This window comes from Phaethon aethereus (assembly GCF_964289735.1).
Source record: "Phaethon aethereus genome assembly, chromosome: 1".
NCBI lineage: Eukaryota > Metazoa > Chordata > Aves > Phaethontiformes > Phaethontidae > Phaethon > Phaethon aethereus.
In genome coordinates, this window is record NC_138575.1 from 1,426,376 (window position 1) to 1,444,706 (window position 18,331).

At 47.0% G+C, this 18,331-nt stretch overlaps 1 protein-coding gene across 1 annotated transcript in view; it reads left to right on the top strand.

Moving 5' to 3' along the window:
• The window catches only part of NRF1 (nuclear respiratory factor 1), a gene marked incomplete at its 5' end in the record, with an annotated part of 56,160 nt that overhangs the window by 18,965 nt on the left and 18,864 nt on the right, over window positions 1-18,331 (top strand). Inside the window, 2 exons of the mRNA XM_082013928.1 lie at window positions 2,032-2,189; window positions 6,357-6,481. Coding sequence (XP_081870054.1) covers window positions 2,032-2,189; window positions 6,357-6,481 — 283 coding nt within the window. The remainder of the gene's footprint in view (window positions 1-2,031; window positions 2,190-6,356; window positions 6,482-18,331) is intronic.

The following is an 18,331-nucleotide window of genomic DNA, read 5'->3' on the forward strand; positions in this document are numbered from 1 at the left end:
ACAAAATAAAGATACAAAAGTAAACTTGCTTGGGGATGGGTGCTATTTCTCTGCACAGATAAATCCACAGCCTGCTGGCAGCCTCTCTAAGGGATGTTTTTGTCCTGCTATCTCTTGCTGTGTGAAGACCTGAGTTAGCTCTGATTAAATCGATGCGTTTATAGAACACCGAGCAACATGGAGCAGGGATGCTCACTAGGATCTCAGCAGCACAACCTTCATGCTAATATGGAGAAAGGCCTGGACAATCCCCACTTCTTTTCCAGGCCTTACTCCATCCCTGTTCTGGAACAGCTTAGGCATCTTTCCAGGGCACTGTATGTCACAGTGGAGACCTGCCTTATCACTCAAATGTGTATTGCCATGTATTTTTAAAAAAATGTATGTCTTTTATTCTTCTGCATGGTGGTGGGAAGGGTGCCTTTCCCAGCTCGGGCTTGCTTTAGTTCGGTTTTGGCATGGCTAACGAGTACCACAAACTCGATCCGACTCTCGAGGTCTCTACCATCTGCAACTTCTTCCTCTCTGAGCCCTCAAACTTGATTGCATCTTTCCTAAAAGACATTGCCTTCTCTAAAATCAACTTCCTTTCTCCTTTTCGCAATGCACTATCTCACTGCTTCCTCCCTGCTTTGGATCCTTCCGCCCAGGGTCAGCTCTGGGCACAGGAGAATGAAGCAGTTGCCTTGAACGTCAGACGGCTGGGGATGGCTAAAGAGCTACGACGAGCGCCAGCTTTGCCTGTGCCCAAGTGCTGGAAAACCAGATTGGCAGCTGCTGAGGAGTGTGTGATAGCAGATGTGAGTGAGAGCGCGACAGGTTCTCTCTCCCTCTCAATCCTGTGATGGGACTAACCCTTTTCTTGTCCAAAGGCAGCAAAACTTACTTGTCCTTTTGTGGGGAGCCTTGAGCCAGCTCTGTTTCTATGGACTTTTTAGCCTTCTCCATCTTTAACAAATCGAGGGCTGCTTTTTCATCACCTTCTATGATATTCTTATTTGTGAGTCTCGATAAGATGGTGAGTGGCCTGAAATGTTTATGGGGGTAAGAACAGAGATGGGAGGGGAGATCTTCATCTTGCAAGGCAGCCAGTAGGATTTGTCAGCTGATGGGCCTTCATCCTCCACTTCTTTATTTTTTTGGTCTGATGCATATACCTAGTTCACATCCCAGTGGATTTTGTGGCCAAACCCTCATTATCTCATGAGCTGTGAAGTCCCAAATGGAGTAATGTGGGCTAGGTGGAAAAGGAGCAACTGAGACTGAGTGAACTTTAAGTAATATGAAACCTATCTATGTAAAGGTCTGAAGTAAGGGGAGTTGAAAGTACCTGAAATATATGAACAGAGTACTTTCCATCTGCCATCTTCTTTTATTAAGTATATTGCTGCAGCACAAAAAAATTCCAGTTGGCTCAAACCCATCTGAGTTCACAAGTGCTGTACAAATAAATCCTGAATGGGAACATGGACTGTTCCCTAAAATGACAGCGGGTGGGTGCAGACAAATAGAAGCAGTGAGACAAGTGCAGCTCATTTCCCTGGGGGACGTGGTCCACGCTGGCATTCCAGCACCGCAGAAACACAGTTATTTAATAGCCTGCCCAGGCTGGCAGGCAGTGATCTGAGTACAGCAATGATCAACACTGTCCCGTTTTGTTGCAGATGTGGCTGGACAAGAGGGATTTGTGGGAAGTTGAGGGCTTTCACAGATGTTTATGGGGTGTGCTTTCCATCTGAGTGAGGAAACTAGAGTTCTTGTTTGAAGGTTGAACGTATGGAGAACAGCAACTAAAATCATGGGCTGACTATAGAAACTCACTCATGGCTGATAGAGGGTTGTAGTGTCCAGCAATGTTCTCAGGTGGATCCCAGGCTTCCTCCCTCTCTTCCCTGTCTCTCAAAGTCAGAGCATGTGCAGCATTCTGCAAAGACCTCTTGAAACTTTTAAATTTTGAAATTTTAGGAAGCAACTGTGCATTCATGGGATAATATCCTATCCTAGGGCCTTTCTTTTTGTTTTTCCCTGTAGGTGGAGCAGAACTGGGCAACGCTACAGGGGGGTGAGATGACTATCCAGACGACGCAGGCATCAGAGGCCACGCAGGCGGTGGCATCATTAGCAGAAGCAGCAGTGGCAGCATCTCAGGAGATGCAACAAGGGGCAACTGTTACCATGGCACTCAACAGGTATGGGTGAGAGAAGAAGGCTTGAAGCATGTGTGCATGACATTTCCTTCTAGGTTTTCACTCTAATGGTGTGAAGACCACTGTGTACAGTCCCAGCAGAGGCTTTTCCTTAGCAAATTTCTATGTCAGCTCGTGTCCAGGTGTCTGCAGGACAGTGCCTGATTCCCACTGTAACCACAGAAGAACACTGACATGGAAATTTCCTGAAAGAGGAAAAGATGGGTAGTAACTGTACCCTCTAAACGATCTTATTTGTACAGCAAGGGTCTAATTACAGAATTGAGCTTGCTAAGCAAGCAAGAGTTATGATGGGCTAATAGCACCTTTTAAATATGCTGGTCTGGCTCTTCCTCAATATTATTAATGGTTTCTTACTAAAAGGCTAAGGCTGAATTTCCTGTTGTGTGGCAGTACGATCTCTCTCCAGAAATCAGAATCTCCTCCAGAGGCCAGTGTTTTTGGGGTTTCTTCCAGAGAAGTAGAAGGTGAATGAGCTGCAATAGTAATGCCTCTTCATCTTGGAACAAGCTCTGTTAGATTTTGGTTGTACTCAGAGTTGTACCAAGATCTGCAGCGTAGTTCTCTATAGGTCCATGCAGCAGGAAGCAGTGGGTTTTGCTCAGCTCTGAGCTGGGTTACTTAAGCTTTGCCTGCTGTTCTTAAGAACTGGAAATGGCTGCGGCACACCACAGCTGCACCTTGAGAGAGCAGGAGGACCGTAGGAAACACGGCATCAGGCCCAGCAGCATTGGAGGTTTCACGCTGCTGAGGTGTAAACAAAATATTTTCCTCATCCAAATCAGGATTCTGGTCTAGAGGCTGATGACTGAGCAGTCATGGGTTGGGACAAGGCACAAGTCCACATGCTGATGGTTGGAGTAAAGCTCCAAGACCTTCTTATATACTCAAATTACTAAAGCAGTCATCTTGATTTTGGGGGCATTCAACATCTTGCTTCCAAATTGCTGTTGCAGCTGAATCATGAACACACCTAGAACTGTTTCTTCTCTTTGTGGTCCAGATTCAGGTCGATCAGATACGTTCTTTTCTGCTACCATGCGAGGTTGGTTAAGTAGGGTTTTTTGCTAATAGTTTCACTATAAAATTGCCTTTTAAAAAAACAAGTGATCTTTTTAGGATGCTATAAGAAGAACATCTAAAGTAACTGGGCATGGAGTTGCAAGAAAAAAACCCCACCTCCTGGAATCTGACTTGCAGGATTTGTATCCTGCACGCTTCCAGGCAATAGATCTTGATGTGTATTTTTTTAGAATTTTTAGAATATTTTCTGGAGCATCAGTGCGCTTTTGATTTTAATTTCATCCCATCACTACTAGTTTTAACTCTTAAGGTGGCAATGAGCAGTTTCTTTTCCTGCATTAGTTTAGGAAATTGAGAATCTTTCATAAAAATAAGTGGTGCTAGAATGAAAGAGAATCTCCTAGAAAATATGAATGGAAGAGCCTTCAACAAGTCGTTTAGTCTCTACCGTGTCTCAAGACAGGATCAGTTCTGTTTATACCCAGGAAAGCCCTGTGATAAGTCTGTTCAAACAGCTTGTAGTTCAGGAGCAATGCGAAGGCTGTGGCAGCACTGCAGTGGGAACGAGGGGCCTCGTGTTTTATTTACTGGCTTGTTGTCACCCTTTTTGTCTACTGACCGTGGTAGGGCTGGAGACCTTTCTAGGTGACTATCCTCCAACACGCCTCTATGTGGAAGAGGTGTACTTTTTCCTTTGCCACAAAATGCTCCTTGTAGCTTTCAGCTGTAGGACTGTGGTCTTTCCCCTGCCTGTAGGAGAATCTCAGCAAGGCTCTGATCCTTGAAAGCTGGTGGCTCATCCCAGCTATGGAAACTTGATGCTTAATTTAGCTGAAAGCTGCCATCTCTGAATCTTGTTCCAATGGAGTGCAGAGGAGTCTTTTGTAGTCCCGTGTAGAGCAGGACATCTGCCAGCAGCATGGCATGATGGATGACACAACCTCTGTCAAGTTTGAGGATGGGAAGTATTAGGCCTTCTATAAAAGAGGACAAAGTGGAGGTAGGTAATTAATTCATTGATTTGAACCAATTAATGTCTGTGGAGCACACTGTAACTGGAAAAAGCTTTTATGCCACAGATCATTATTATTTTCAGGGATGCAACCGTAACAGATTATTAAAATGCTCAATTGCCCTTGAAAGTGGATTCAAATAAAGTGCTGTGTGAAGTCTGGGAAACAGGGTTACACCAGTAAATGCACGCTTAGCGCAGGTTTACTGTGTTGTGGTTGTCCTTCCTGCAGTGTAACTGCCTTCACGTAGCTGCAGATTCAGAAGAGAGATGATCCAAAGGGAGTAAGAAAGCAGACCAAGAAAATATTCTGGTTCACTAAGAGTTTTTAAGAGCTACTCTGAGAGATGGAGGCGCTATTTAGAAATGAAAATACACCCTGAGAAAATACAGTTGGAAAGTGTACAGCATCTAGGCAGGGAATTAGGAAAGAGAAAGAATGAGTCGGAAGTACTTGGAAAATATTTGAGTCAATTGGTCTACCAGAGAATGAGCAGGGTAGTTAAGGAAGAGCATCCTAGGGGAAGCTAAAGAAAATACTGACTTTTTTTATTTCATTAAGGTAAGAAATGGTAGGAGATTCAGCTGCAGGAAGGAGGTTGGTTTGGAATAATTTTGTGACTAGCAGTAGGTCACCAGAAGTGGCTAATAGTCATCCAACAAGTTTGAAGAAATCTGGACAGCTGCTGAAGGATGCTCACAGCACTCTGTGCAACCAAATGGCAAATAAAATACAATGTCAATAAATGCCAACTGATACACATATGAAGAAATATCTCCTGTATATACCCAATGAAGAACTATATGCTTCCAGTTACCGTTCAGAAAGCATTTGGGGGACTATCCTCCAGGAATGTTTTATCACTGCTGAGCTGATATTGTCAAAAGAGTAAGGTGAGTATTAGGAATTGCAGGGAGAGGACTAGAGAATAAGCCAGGGTTAGGTCTGTGGACTAACTCATGGTGTGTCTACGTCTTGAATAGTGTGAGAGATGGTCACCCCCCTCAAACAGATGTCTTACATTTAGAAAAAGTCTGGAAAGAACAAGAGTGATCAGAAGCCAGGAAGAGTCCATGCACAGTAGGTGAACTATGGCTCTTCTGCTTGGCAAGATTACTGGAAGTCATGAAATCACGAGGAAAACAAAAAGAGAACAGTTATTTTCTGTTTATCACAATATCAGACTTAAGGGCTGCCCAGCCAGACTGAGGCAGTAGTTTTTGGAGTACCAGAACACAATTTTTCTTCACACGGCATCTGATTAAATGTGGAACTCATTGCTACAGGATGTTGTGGAAGGAAGAATGTATAAATGGGTTTCAAAGGGGATTAGACAAATCAAACCTGATGGTCCAGATGCAGTCTCTGATGTCGGGAACCAATACATTGCCGACTGTTGGAAGCTGAGAGGGTGTAGGGAGGGAAAGGATCATACACACTTCTTCCTAAATATGTGACACTGGCTGTTCTCACAGCAGGGTTGCTGCATGAGAAGGACCTTTGGTCTGACCTCATTCATATGAAGAAATTTAAGAATACCTTTCTAAGCTACAGATCACTCATTAAAAAGAATTATTAAACCACTTGGCTGGGGAGAAGTACTCCATCTTAGTTATAATACAGAGCTGCTGATGTGATCCCAGTAATGGTAAACCTCTGGGCCTATTTCAGTGCAAGGTGAACTAGCTGAATCAGTAATGAAGGGTAAAGCTCTAAACTCTGTAGAGAGTCGGAATGTGACAGTGCCAAAAGAATGAATTTTGTACCAGAAACCAGAGGCAGGAAGGAGTCACGTGGTGTAACTTACTTGGATTGTCTGAAAGCTTTTAGTAAAGTCCCAAGCACAAGTATGCAAAGGTAAGAAGGCAGGGGTGTTCTGACTAAGAGATCTGCAAGGTGAAAAAAAGCCAGTGGAAGCAGCTTCTCCCCATGTATTCCTCTTCCACTGTTGATTTTCTGCTCTGGGTAACTTCACCTGGTCCCTGTAAGAATTCCTGCTTCCTGGATTTGTTCTCTTGACATACTATACCTGACTAGAATGGATGCTACTGGAATGGAGTTACTTGTTTGTTTGGTCTTCCTAATTCTTCTTTCTGCTTTCCTGTGCCCGCAGTGAAGCAGCTGCCCATGCAGTAGCCACGCTTGCTGAAGCCACTCTTCAAGGTGGAGGACAAATTGTCCTATCTGGTGAAACTGCAGCAGCAGTAGGAGCGCTGACTGGAGTCCAAGATGCCAATGGTAAGGCTGCTGGAAAGTTTTTACTTTGTCTGGTTTTTTCCTTTGCTTTAGCTAGGGGTTTTCCCATCTCTTTTACTTGAAACACCAAGTTTTCACTAGTAAAATAGTTCTGCCTCACTGCAGACAGTCACTGACTAGGTTGTGACTTAAAATCTTAGAACAAAGTAGTAGCACTAACCTCTTGTTTACTGCCATAGTGCTGGTGGCTCTGCTCTTTTCCTCCTTCTGCCAGCTTGCTATTTAGCCTTTTAGCATTAGTTTTGGGTGGGAAGACTGCTCCTGACTCTGTATCTGTGCAGTGCCTAGCACAGGGAGGACCAGACTCGGTCAACTAACACAACTAGTCAGTGCCATGGTAAACTCATCTCCAAAACACTTCACTGTGGAGTGGCAGAGTATGACCAGTGTTTTATTACCCACTCATTTCCTTCCTTTCTCCTGACCTTTTTTTGTGTGCTTCGTGGCTGCTCTTGAGCCACTGTTGCTTTTCTGCTTGGGTGACACCTTCCAGTCATCCCTTGGCAGTCAGCCTTGTTTGCCTCCTGCTTTATTTTCCATCTTGCCACCGTAGTCAATCGCTTGGTTCTAGGCATTCTCTGTAGCGTTTCTCGCCTATTATCTGGATGTCTCTTCTGCCAAATCTGGTGACCTTTGCAGTTATTCAAACTAAGCTGGTAGTTAGTTCATAGAAAGTGGTTCAAGAGACGATACTGGAACGTATGAACGTGCCTAGTTGGTGCTCATCCACTGCCTCCAGTTGCGCTGTACTTCTGCCTGATGCCTTTCCCAGTTCAGAGATGAAACTCGCTGGTTATTTCAATGAAATGGAAGGAGACGTGTCAAAATGAGCTCCAAAAGGATGCGAAGTGTGAAGTTGTAAAGAAATGTTGCCTTGAGGATGGAGCTATTTGGATTCTAATTGTCAAAGGGGGGACAAGCATGTGCAGTTGGCTGGCAGAGCGATGACTTCTTGCCTTGCCACTTTGCACGTAAAGCAGAAATCTGGCTAGATGAGACCTCGAGTTTGACTTCCATCGAAGTCCTCATCTCCTAGGGAACATGCTCATTTTAAAATGTCATTATTTAGTTTGCAACGAAAACAGGGCAGCAGAGAGAAGAGTAATATTACTCAAGGTGTTCAACGTGATGTCTTTTGCTGTAAAGTCAGCCAGCCTGAAGAGGGAGCAGAAATGAAGTGAAAACCCTGTCCTTAGAGCTGGGAATGCATATTGAGAGGGAAAAGTAGGGTTGTGTTGTATTACGCTTTGCCAGCAGCCCAGCGTGAGGAGGATAAGTGATGTGTGTTTATCGAAGGAAGGATCTGACCCTGGATGCTCAAAACCAGCAACTAATCAGATTTGTAAAAGCACGTTAGCGTCCCTTAGCAGATCTGCATCCCTGGCTCCTTTTGGTCTGCTTCCAAAATGCTTTCATGGTCTGGATTCCTCTGGATGCTTCCCCTAAACAACTCTCCTCCTCCACACCCTTCCTGAGTCACTCTACCTCACTCACCCAGCATTAATATCATCATTTTAATGCAGGCTGGTGGGGTTTTTTTTCCTTTTTTCTTTTCTTTTTTTTTTTTTTTTTTAGCAGCAGAGTTGGAAATCAGATGGGATTTAGAGTGCATTAAGGGGAGAGACTGCAGCATTTTCCTCTGTGCAAAACCTCACCCGCAGCCCCTTGCCTTGTTTCCACTCTTCTTCGATTTGCTCTAATCTCCGGTGGTATTAAGGGGAAGGGCTTTGTCGGCACGGTAGTCCTTGGAAGCGCCATGCTGTTAGTTTTATTACGTAACCAGCTAATATATCTCCCTTAGGGATGAAGGAGATGTTGGTATCCATTCCTGCTGTCTCTGTCTGGGGATGGAGAGCAGATGGATTTTCAGCGTTGGCATGGTCGCAGAGGATTTGTCTGCCTTCTCCGTGCTCTGAAGCCCAGGGTGTGAGCGTGAGCATCCTCCTGGACACCGGTGCTCGGTTATTTGATGCAGTGGGGAGAAACCGCTCTGTGTGCCGTTCCGTTGGGAGGAGATGAAATGGGGAGTGATTTGGTGCGATTGGTTGCAGGAATGAGAGGTGGAAAATGACTGCCAGAGCCGTAATGGTATTAACCAGCAAATTCCCCCTGCTCAATACTGCTTGCTTACTAGTCTTAGTTTGCTGATATTTCCAATAAACGCTTCTCTCTAGGAGTGCTCTTACCCATCTGTAGGTCCTTTCTGAGGGATTCAAATCCCTTACCCACACCACTTTCCGTGGAAGAGGCGTAAATTTATCTCCATCTTACTGATAGGGAAACTGAGACAGTAGTTTAACAAATTTGCTTGAGGTCAGGTAAGGTGTTTCATTCCTGATTTTAGCCATTAGAAGTAATTGTTCTCTTTGAGAAAATTTTTTTGGTTCTATCTTCCTATGTCTTTTTTCCCATCTGTACTCTGGCATCTGAATAATAATTAAGTGATACAAGAGAACCAAGACAGCTAAAATGAGGCAACTTCTGTACGTTCGTGGATGTCTCAGAAGCTAGGGCTAAATTCGGTCTTGCAGGGAGTGGGGAGCCCAGCAGCGTGGCTGAACTGCGGATAATCTTGTGATCGGTTACATTTATAGCTAAGGGAAATAAGATCTCCTGCTCCCATGCAGTGTCAAACGAGCTAAGTGCATTATGGTTTTCTTGCCACTCTGGAGCATCTGCTCTGAGTCAGGATGCTGGAACTGATGACCCCATGGTTTGAGCCTCAGATGTTTTATTCTTAAGTGACTGGCATTAACGCAAAGTAATATTCAAGGCAAGTGAAGGGGATTGTAGCAGCACCGATTTCTGAACTTGACTGGAAACTTTCCTCTGCGAAGAGGAAACTCTGCATTCTGGGGCTGCTTTTGGTGTGCGCTGTGGGCAGGTCTGTGTGATGGGCTGGTGCTGGAGCCGTCCCAGCCCTCCGGGGCTGGAGGAGAGAAACTCGATCGGCGTTGGGAAGGAGAGGTGACGGTGCCAGCCTGCAGTCTGAGCCTCGCTTGCTGGAGCATCCTCATGCTGCAGCCTTTTGTTTGACATTGATCTGATCAGGGGCTTGAAAGCTGCTTGGGCTATAGGCTTCCTGGCTTCATCTTTAAATATTGATGAAGCTTTTGCCTAAGCGGTACCTGCACAGGGCTGTAGCAGTGTCCAGTGCTGTCCGTGAAGGACAGAGCAGACTCTGTGCCCAAGGAAGATGGGTTTAATGGCCTCAGTGTTGTTGCAAGCCTGGGGTTATTGCAGTTTTGCGCAGTGTGCGGCATTTTGAAGAGCCGGTTTGAAGGCGAGAGGAGTGATGTGCATGAAGCTCCAGCTGGGGTTCAAAAATAGAGTAAGAAGGGAGGCATGGTGGAAGGAGCTAGTGTTTGTAAGAGGAGAAATGGCAGTGGAAGATGTGAAACTGAGCTGTGATCAGGAAATTGGTTTAACAGACCTGAGCTAGCCACAACCAGAGACCCAATGGATCCTTGCTCGACTGCTTTGGTCCTCATGTGTGGCAGCTGCTGCTCTTTTTCCTGGCCCCAAAGCATGTTTTACTGATGGATCTCCTCCCTGTGCTGCTGCAGCGGCTCCTGGGAGCACTGATGTGCTTGGTGGTGGCATGGCAGTGGTACAGGTGGCCACTAAGGCAAGACTCACTGTAAGCTTCTCTTTCTCCATCCCCCTGCTCATCCAAAAAATTCAAACCCGATTCTCAACATGACCAGAGGGAGCCATACTTATGGCGGGGAGTGAGCCAGGATTATCGAGTTGTGACGGAAGCCCAGGAAGAGCGTTAGGACTCTGACGTGGGCAAAGGAGGATTAGCAAGCTCTCTGCTTTCGCATAGAGAGGAAATAAGGCATCAGTACAGGAGCATACCTTGCAAGTTAGCATAGGATAAACAAGCCTATAGCGGCATTAAACTGCACAGAAGAGCTGTTCCAGTCGGTGATTTCTATATCAGAAGCGATTTAAATGCTGAAAAACCCTCAGCTCTGGGTGAGGCTGCCGAGCTTCCCACACAAAATCAATAAGGTGTCAGGTGGAAGCCTGCCTCCACCCTCAGCTGTGCAGATGGGAGATGGGGAACCCTTTTCCCGGCAGCAGAGAGACCTCCAGGCCTGGAGCGTGGTTGCCAGTCCCATCGGGCTCCGTATAAGCTGTTTACAGTTGAAAGCACATCCAGGAGGGGAAGGCAGGAGTCGAGATCCTGTTCTCTGGGCTGTGCATGTCTCCTAGAGAGTGTGAAAGAGGAGAGACATACATCGGGCAAACCCAGCAAAGGGAACTGCCTGTTCTTGCTTTTGGATGCCTCAGGACAGGGGGGTGTGACACACTGATCCACTGGTAACTGGTGGCTTTTTTTCATGAGAAAAAAAGATAAAAGATGGGGGGAGGCTTGGAGGCTGATCTGCTGCAAATGTCAGTCTTTAAAAGAAATCTTTTTTCCCGTTAGATCCCCTTTTTAGGGAAGATGGACCCAAACGAGTCACTAGCAACATGGCAAAGTGCAGTTCAGCTTCCTTGCATCCAAGTGGACAGGAAGAAGAGAGTCAAGCTTTTTGTAGGGTCTTCCTGGTGGGAACAGACATTTTTTTTAATGAAGTATTGCCCTGAAACAGGTATGATTGAATGCCATATGATTGAATTTTGAAGGAGAAGTGAGGAAAATAATTTTTGCAGATGTGTTTCAGATAACGGGAGAAGAGAGGCCGGTGGCAGCCAGCAAGGAGAGCTGAAGTGGTTGAGGATGAGTTCCTGGGTGCATGCACTGATCAGGTCCTGGAACAGGGAGAGGTGTTTCCTAGAGGACGAATTACTGTGCATAAATGAATGATTGTCAGCAGTGGGACCATGATGCACTCTGAGTAAAATACTCTGGCATAAGCTCAGTGAAAACGAGCGTATTCTGTGTCAAGTACGTGCACTTCCCTGCGTGTGCCCTGTAGAGGAGGGGATACTTGACTGCAGCTTGGCCATCACCGCATCTGCACCCATTGCTTGTCAGCATCTGGCTGTCTGGGGAGCCCCGGTGTGGGTGGTGAGGAATATGCAGTGTTGGGATCATGGGACACCAGCCACAGGTTTGATGCCAGCAGGGTCCTGCTAGGTCTTGCCCAGCATGATGAGGGCCAAAGTATTTCCAAGACCCTGGGCCGCTGCTCCATTTGCACTGAACCTTACCAGTACCAGATGATTTCTGCTTGCTTTGGCATGTCTTGCCTTGCCTTGCCACTTTAAACCCATTGTGATGGATCTCATGCTTTTTGCTGCTGCCCTACCTTCCTCTTGGGCAGCGCTGGCAGTGCGGTCGGCTCAGGCTGTCCTTCTGACGCTGGGCTGTCATGGGCACTGTGCGGCTTTGGTTTGACATCTTGGGACTGATGACAAGGCGGCTGCCGCTGACGTTTAGGATTTGTCTGCCCACCAACCGGGGCTAAAAATAGTGGCTCAGACAAGTCCCTCTCATACTGCGTTGATGGCCGGATTTTCCCTTTGGTCCAGCTAACCGGGTGCTACCTACACCAACATGCAGTGGTGCTATGTGGAAGCAGCATTGCAAAGCCCGGCACAGACAGTTTGCCTGGGTTGTCTGTGTAGAGCAGGAGGCTGGAGGTGGATGCCATGGCACTTGAGTGCTGCTGGCTCTACGGCTTTCCCTGGCTGGTTGAGTGACCTTGGTAAGTCCCTTGATGGAGACGCAGAATGGTTATTTCTGGGTACAGTTTGGCTTTTGCGGTAGGGCAGCTCACAGGCCCTGTCATTTTATTTCCTTGGGCGAAAACGTTTTTATATGATGAGCACTCATGATGTACTGCAGGCCTCCCCTCTGCAAAGGCAGCAGTGTCAAGGAGAGCCTCCCAGGTGGTTTTGTGCCCCTGTTCTGTGTCCAAGTCTCACATGAAGTCTACAGACTGCACTTTTAGCTCTGAAACATGCCTTTGAGATCACAAAGAGAGAAGGCAGCGACCTGGGGAGACACCAGGAGTTACTTAGTTCCTGGCTTGATCTGTTGCTGTCCCCTAAAAGACACTTGCCTTTTCTCCTTGGCGTGTTTGTGATGGTGTTAGCAATACCCCAGAAGGGAAGCCAGCTTCATCAGGGACAGGGAATCACTGCCAAGTCCTTTGCTGTTTGATCACTTATAGTGTTTCTTCGAGTCCTGTTGGTTTCCGTGAGTTTCCATCTCCAATAAATGAGCTATGCCCCGTCTGGCCTTATCTCCCAGCTTCTTGATGACCTTACGGCATCTCCAGCACCTCCCTTGCCCTCCCTGTTTCCCCTCCCCTGGTGAGTTTTGACATCCATTCCTGTTATCAGGCGGTTCAGACTTACAGGCTCTCCAGCTGTCACAGCTGATGCTGTCCCGGTTTAAGCACAGGCCATTTACCTTCCACGTGTCCTGAATTAGGGGAAATGGACAGGAGGGCTGGGTCTGTTTAAAAATTAAAGCTGATTACAAGGCATTAACATTACATTTAAAGAAATAGACAGCAGCCCTCCTCTCTCAGCATAGTTGCAATATGTTCCCTTTTGTTCTGGTCTGGAGGAGGAAGCAGGACTGGTATCAACTCCAGGCTGGGCAGGATTTCTTCTTTATCCATAAATTTAAAAGAGAAGCTGCCTGATGTCTGCTGCAATACTTAAAAGCAGTTCTGGTCTTACAACCTAAGGCAGTTCCCATCTTTGCGATCATGACAGAAAGCTTAAATTCTTTCTGCTGAACTTGAATTTCTCTTGGAAAATTGAGATCTACTGACACTCTGTTCATTGATCTGTCTTCTGAATTGTTGTGTTTGTAAGCTTCATATTTGAGGGATCCAAATTGTTTTACACATGCATCCACTTTAGTGCCAAAACGCAGCCATCTCAGCGGCAGCAGTCAGGAAGAAAAATTTCTTTTTTTTTTTTTCTTCTCTCCCCACAAAGGCCCAGCTTCATTGTGGCAGATGTATTTCCAGGAATGTTTGGCCTGAGATCTTCAGGGCTGAGAATGCAAAGGGATGCAATTGCTTCATGCCTGGAAGGATGGAAACATGAGTCTGTTGGGCACGGGAGGTGCTGTGCCCACCATGTCTGGCCTAGCTGCAACATGGGCTTGGGCTGGGGATGAACATGGGTTTAAGGAAGCAGACAGGGTTGGTGTTTTCTGTAGCCTTCCTTACAGAGATACGTTTCAACAAGGGCCTTCGTGGCATGGCTTTCCTGCTGCTCTCCTCCTGCAAGCAGTAACCCTATTTTCTCATTGCGTAGGGTTGTTGCTTTCCCAAGTTTCCCAAGATTGAGCTTCCTTTCCATGGTGACTCTTCATCACAGAAGACTAACAAATCTATCTGTCTGGGAACACTCTGAATGAATGTGCTGCTCGACTAGAAATTCATTCTGTTTCTAGGTTGAATTTGAAGCCCTATTTATTTGGTGTGTTTGTACAATATTTGTCCAGGCTTCTGCATCTTCATCTCAGCTGCCTCAGTAATCTACGTGGCTTCTGGAGGAGCTGCTCAGTGCAGGACATTTACTGAAAAGAGGCCAAGCCTTTTGGCAGGTGAACTGATGTATATTACATATACCACTGGATCTTGCTTTTCTCCATCTCTTAATGAGACTTTTCATTTGACTTCACCGTTACCAATGTTCACATTGAATTCCAGGCGTTTGTTTCAATTTACGGTGACAAAGTCCCCAACAATTTGGCTTTGAGAGACACGTTACTGAGGTCCTGAGTATTGCTGGTCCCCTCATGCTAACAACCCTGAATCTGAGTATCTGGAGGTGACAGGGCATATGGCTCTTGGCTCACTGGATGGTTGGAGATCCCCGTTGCTCGTGGAGAAGGTGAATTCTGCCTGATGTCTGCATAAAGTGATGGGGATGGGAAGCTCTGCACAACTCCATGCTTGCTCAGCCAAGATGAACACTGAGCAGGAGAAGGAAGGGGCCTGGTCATCTTTGTGGAGTACAGTCCTCATTTTAACTAATGCATGATTGAGAAGTGTATGGGATTTTGTTTGACAGAGGAGTGGCGTTTTATGTTGATGGAATATTGTGGGGATTTTTATCCCCCTAATGTATATGCATCCTGACTGTCAGACTTAGATACTTGAGAAGGACTTTGGACCTAAACCAGTTTGGTTACAGCATTGTTTTTGGGGTGTCTGCAAGACATGGGTTTCCTCATCCTTTGGCAGTCTTTCGACTAAAAGAGTTGAGGTTGAATATGGGCAGGAAAGGAATGGCAGTCTGTATACTTAGTGTGTTTCCCTAAATATGTCTGGAAGCACAGAACTGGATAGACAAAGATTTCCTTGCTTGCCGCTGTTTCCAGTCCAAGAATCAGAATGGGAAGGGATGGAGGTATTTGTGTAGTCCGTCTGCAAGCAGATCTTGCTAGTGCTGCCGCCTGGGGATCAGTGCTTTGGCCCCAAGTTGGGGTAGGGAGGTGCTCTCCTGACAAGCTGCACATCTTCAGCGTGGTGCCGTTTTATTTATAGCTCTTGGCCTAAAGAAAAGGGCACAGGTGGAGTCAGAATCATAGAAACATAGAATCATTAAGGTTGGAAAGGACCTCTAAGATCATCAAGTCCAACTGTCAACCCAACACCAGCCCTGTGAAGCTGCCTAGTTCTGCATCGCTCTCCTGACCTGTCGCAGATGCCAGTGAGTCATTTTTCCAGGCCTCCTTCTCCATGCCTAACCTAACCCAAACCAGAGGCTTGGTTGGCAAAGCTGTACCAGCAAAGGTTCTTCATGGGGCTCCTGCCACCTTTGCAAATTGGGTGGGGGTACTCAGGAAAGGACCACAGGTTATATCAGGCTGGGGAAGGCAGCTTTTTGCCATTCCTGCTGGGTACATCAATACTGGCAGAGTTTGACTGTGGATCTGATCATTCACATAAGTGTCGAACTGGGTGGATGGTAGATTAAGACAAGATCAAAACCAGCCTCTGCTTTGGTGCTCGTTTCTCAGCGCTCCCAGGATGAAGTTCACATGAGATGGATTCTGCCTATAATAACAACTTAATCAAACTGATGCTGAGCACGTGGCAGCCCCCTGATCAGCTTTTTGAGCCCTATGAGACGTTGGATATCGTACCCATCTCTGGAAGACCTTCCATCTTAACAGCAGACAGGAGACAACCAAGGGCTGCCTCACTTCACTCTGCTGGCACAATCTCTGCTCATTCTCCTGCTCCTCCAGGCAGTCCCAAATGAGAGGTCCCAGCTCACCCTCCTTGTACGCTGGCATGGCGAGCTGCTTCCCGTAGTGGAGCAAGACTTGTGTTTTGAGTTGTAGAGCATTGTTTCTTCTCTGGCAGATCTCAACTGACCCCTCGCTGCCTGGGGGTAAGGATGGGCCATGTGGAGCAGCTGTAGCATCTTTCAGTGCAGATTTTAGCTTGCAAGGTGGCTGGCCTCCTGCTTAGACAATGAGTGTTTCCTCGTCCCCATCTATGTAGTAATGGACGAGTGCTGCGACTGCAGACAAAGCTGGGGATGTCCTTGCTGTTTTTCTACCTATGCCCTGCCACTTTTGCCTCTTACACCATTCAAGGGCTTGGGGAATTGAAAGAGCAGCCTGTGATTGCACTGAATCAGGGCAGATGGAGAGGGGCTTTCTAATCCCCCTGCACCTCTGCGTCACAGCAGAAGTGGGCTGCAATCTGCTGTTTCATGACAGCAGGATGGTTCTTGCCTTCCCTAACAGGTACCTTTGTGGCTATGAGCTGGGCAGGATCAGGCCACCCTCTCCCACTGTACACTGGAGAGCTGTGGAAAATGTTGCTGGGCTTTGAATGGATGGAGGCTCATCTGACCCGAGGGCAGTTTGTGAGCTCCAGGCTCTTAATGGCTGTCAGTGGGCGTAGGGTGCAATCTGATCCAAATGGGAAGCTGGCTGGAATCCCAGCAAGCTGTTGTTACTGTGTGAGGCATCTTATGAAATGAGATGGGTTTTGTGAATTCTCCCCCCTGCCGGGCACCCCGCTAGAAGGAGAAACACCCTGTAAGCTAAGCTACAAGCTGGGGCTTCCCCGAGTACGGCTCTTCAGTGCATCAAGGCATGGTTTGCGTGTCTCTCCATTTACGAAGCTCATAGTCTTGTGTATTAGACCAAAGTTTCCTCCCTGCGGAGCTACTTGCGCTTTCTGTTCTCACCGCAGCCTCCCCTGCTCCCTGCTCCTCTTCGGACTGTGTGTTCCCACTTCCTGGGCGTGCGATGCGGAGTAGACATCTCCAAACTGCTCAAGGTGCTGTTTGTTTTCTTTGCCTTAAAAAGTGCTCTCCTCTTCTTTGAAAACAGCCTCAGCTGCTTTCTAAGCAGGGTATGACCTCTTGAGTTCCTCTATTGCTTTTTTCTGAGCATGTCTAGAGGATCATTCTGTGGCTGTATTTATCCTCTTCATTGGATCTCTGTAGCAGGGACTGATTTTAAAGCCTAAAAGCACACCCCCATCTGTCTTGTGCCTCTGGGGCATAGTAAAGAGCTCTGTCCTGCAACCACCTAGCCTGTGAGTGATCTCGCTTGCAGAAATGTTTTCACTGGCCACCAGACCTGCCTACGGCAGAATGATGAAAGTGGCATGTTTTAATTAGTTTTCCCGAGTGGCCACACTGGACCTTCAGACTTCTGTTTTTCCAAGTGAAACTCACTGCTCTTCACTGGCCCTCATGTTCAGCGGTTAGGTCTTTGGGTTTGAAGAGGACAACGTTTCTTGCTATAGGATTGATTCATTTATGCTTTGAGGCATCAGCAGGTTGCATGAGAGCCTGGGGAGACGCAATTCCATCCTTGGCTGGTGACACGTGGGTGGCCTTCTCTGAAAGGTTGGTGGGTGGCCTTGCCTGTGAGCACACAAGGAAGAGAAGGTAAATTTGTCACTGTAAGGACTGTTCCAGCCTTCCGGAACCTTGATTGCAGCCTGGTAAACGGACAGCGTGAGACTAACCCCCAGGGATATCCCTCCTCTCCCCTTTCACTGAGTGAGTCCTAACGATAGCTGGGCAGAGGACTTGAAGGCAAAACCATTTTTCATTGCCCTCTGACCAGTCAGGAATGCTTTTCTTGCTGCCTGGCATCCCTCTGGGAAGTAAATCACAGTCGCAAAAGAGGGTGATGTGTTTGTCCCTGGAGGCCCCTGTCTCCCAGTGACCTTCTCAGCTCATGAAGACAGCTTGGCTTTGCTGTAAAGCAGCTCATGTGACAGCAGTAATCCGCAGCTAGTAAACAGCTGTGCAGGAAGATTGCAGGGGAATCGCCCTATTTTCCCGGCACTGCAGACCCCGGCGGGCCAGCACACGAGAGCAGGACAGTGGCTTCTGCTTGCTGTGGGAGGCTGCTGTCTCTTTGGCTGCACGAGTCCATCAGCAGGTTTGGGATGTCTGAAACCACAGCCGCCACCGCTGCAAAGCACGCTTGCTGGGTCAGGAGCACAGGAGCACACACGTGCTGCTTTGGGTCGACATGAAGCTACGAAACAGGTTCCAAGAAGCAAAAAAAACCCCAACAATTTCTCCTGAAGTGGTTTCCTCTGAATCTTTTCCAAAACCAAAGGTGGCATTTCTAAGCCTGAATTTGACTTGTTCCTCCCACCCCCCATATACTTTGTCTTAGTTTATTCCCTGCGGTGGAATTCCTTTCTGAGTGGCACTTCCTGATGGCTTGCGTGGACCCCCTTCTGCTCCAGGGGCACTCGGTCACTTTTTGGTGCGTTTTTTGCCATTTGCCCACAGAAAGTTAAAGTGTGCCCTGGAGAAGACATAGACTCAGAGAAGGGAAAGACTGAGGGAGAACTAGCTTGGAATTGGTTTTAAATTAATCACAGTATTATTTGTTATTCCCATACCTACCTT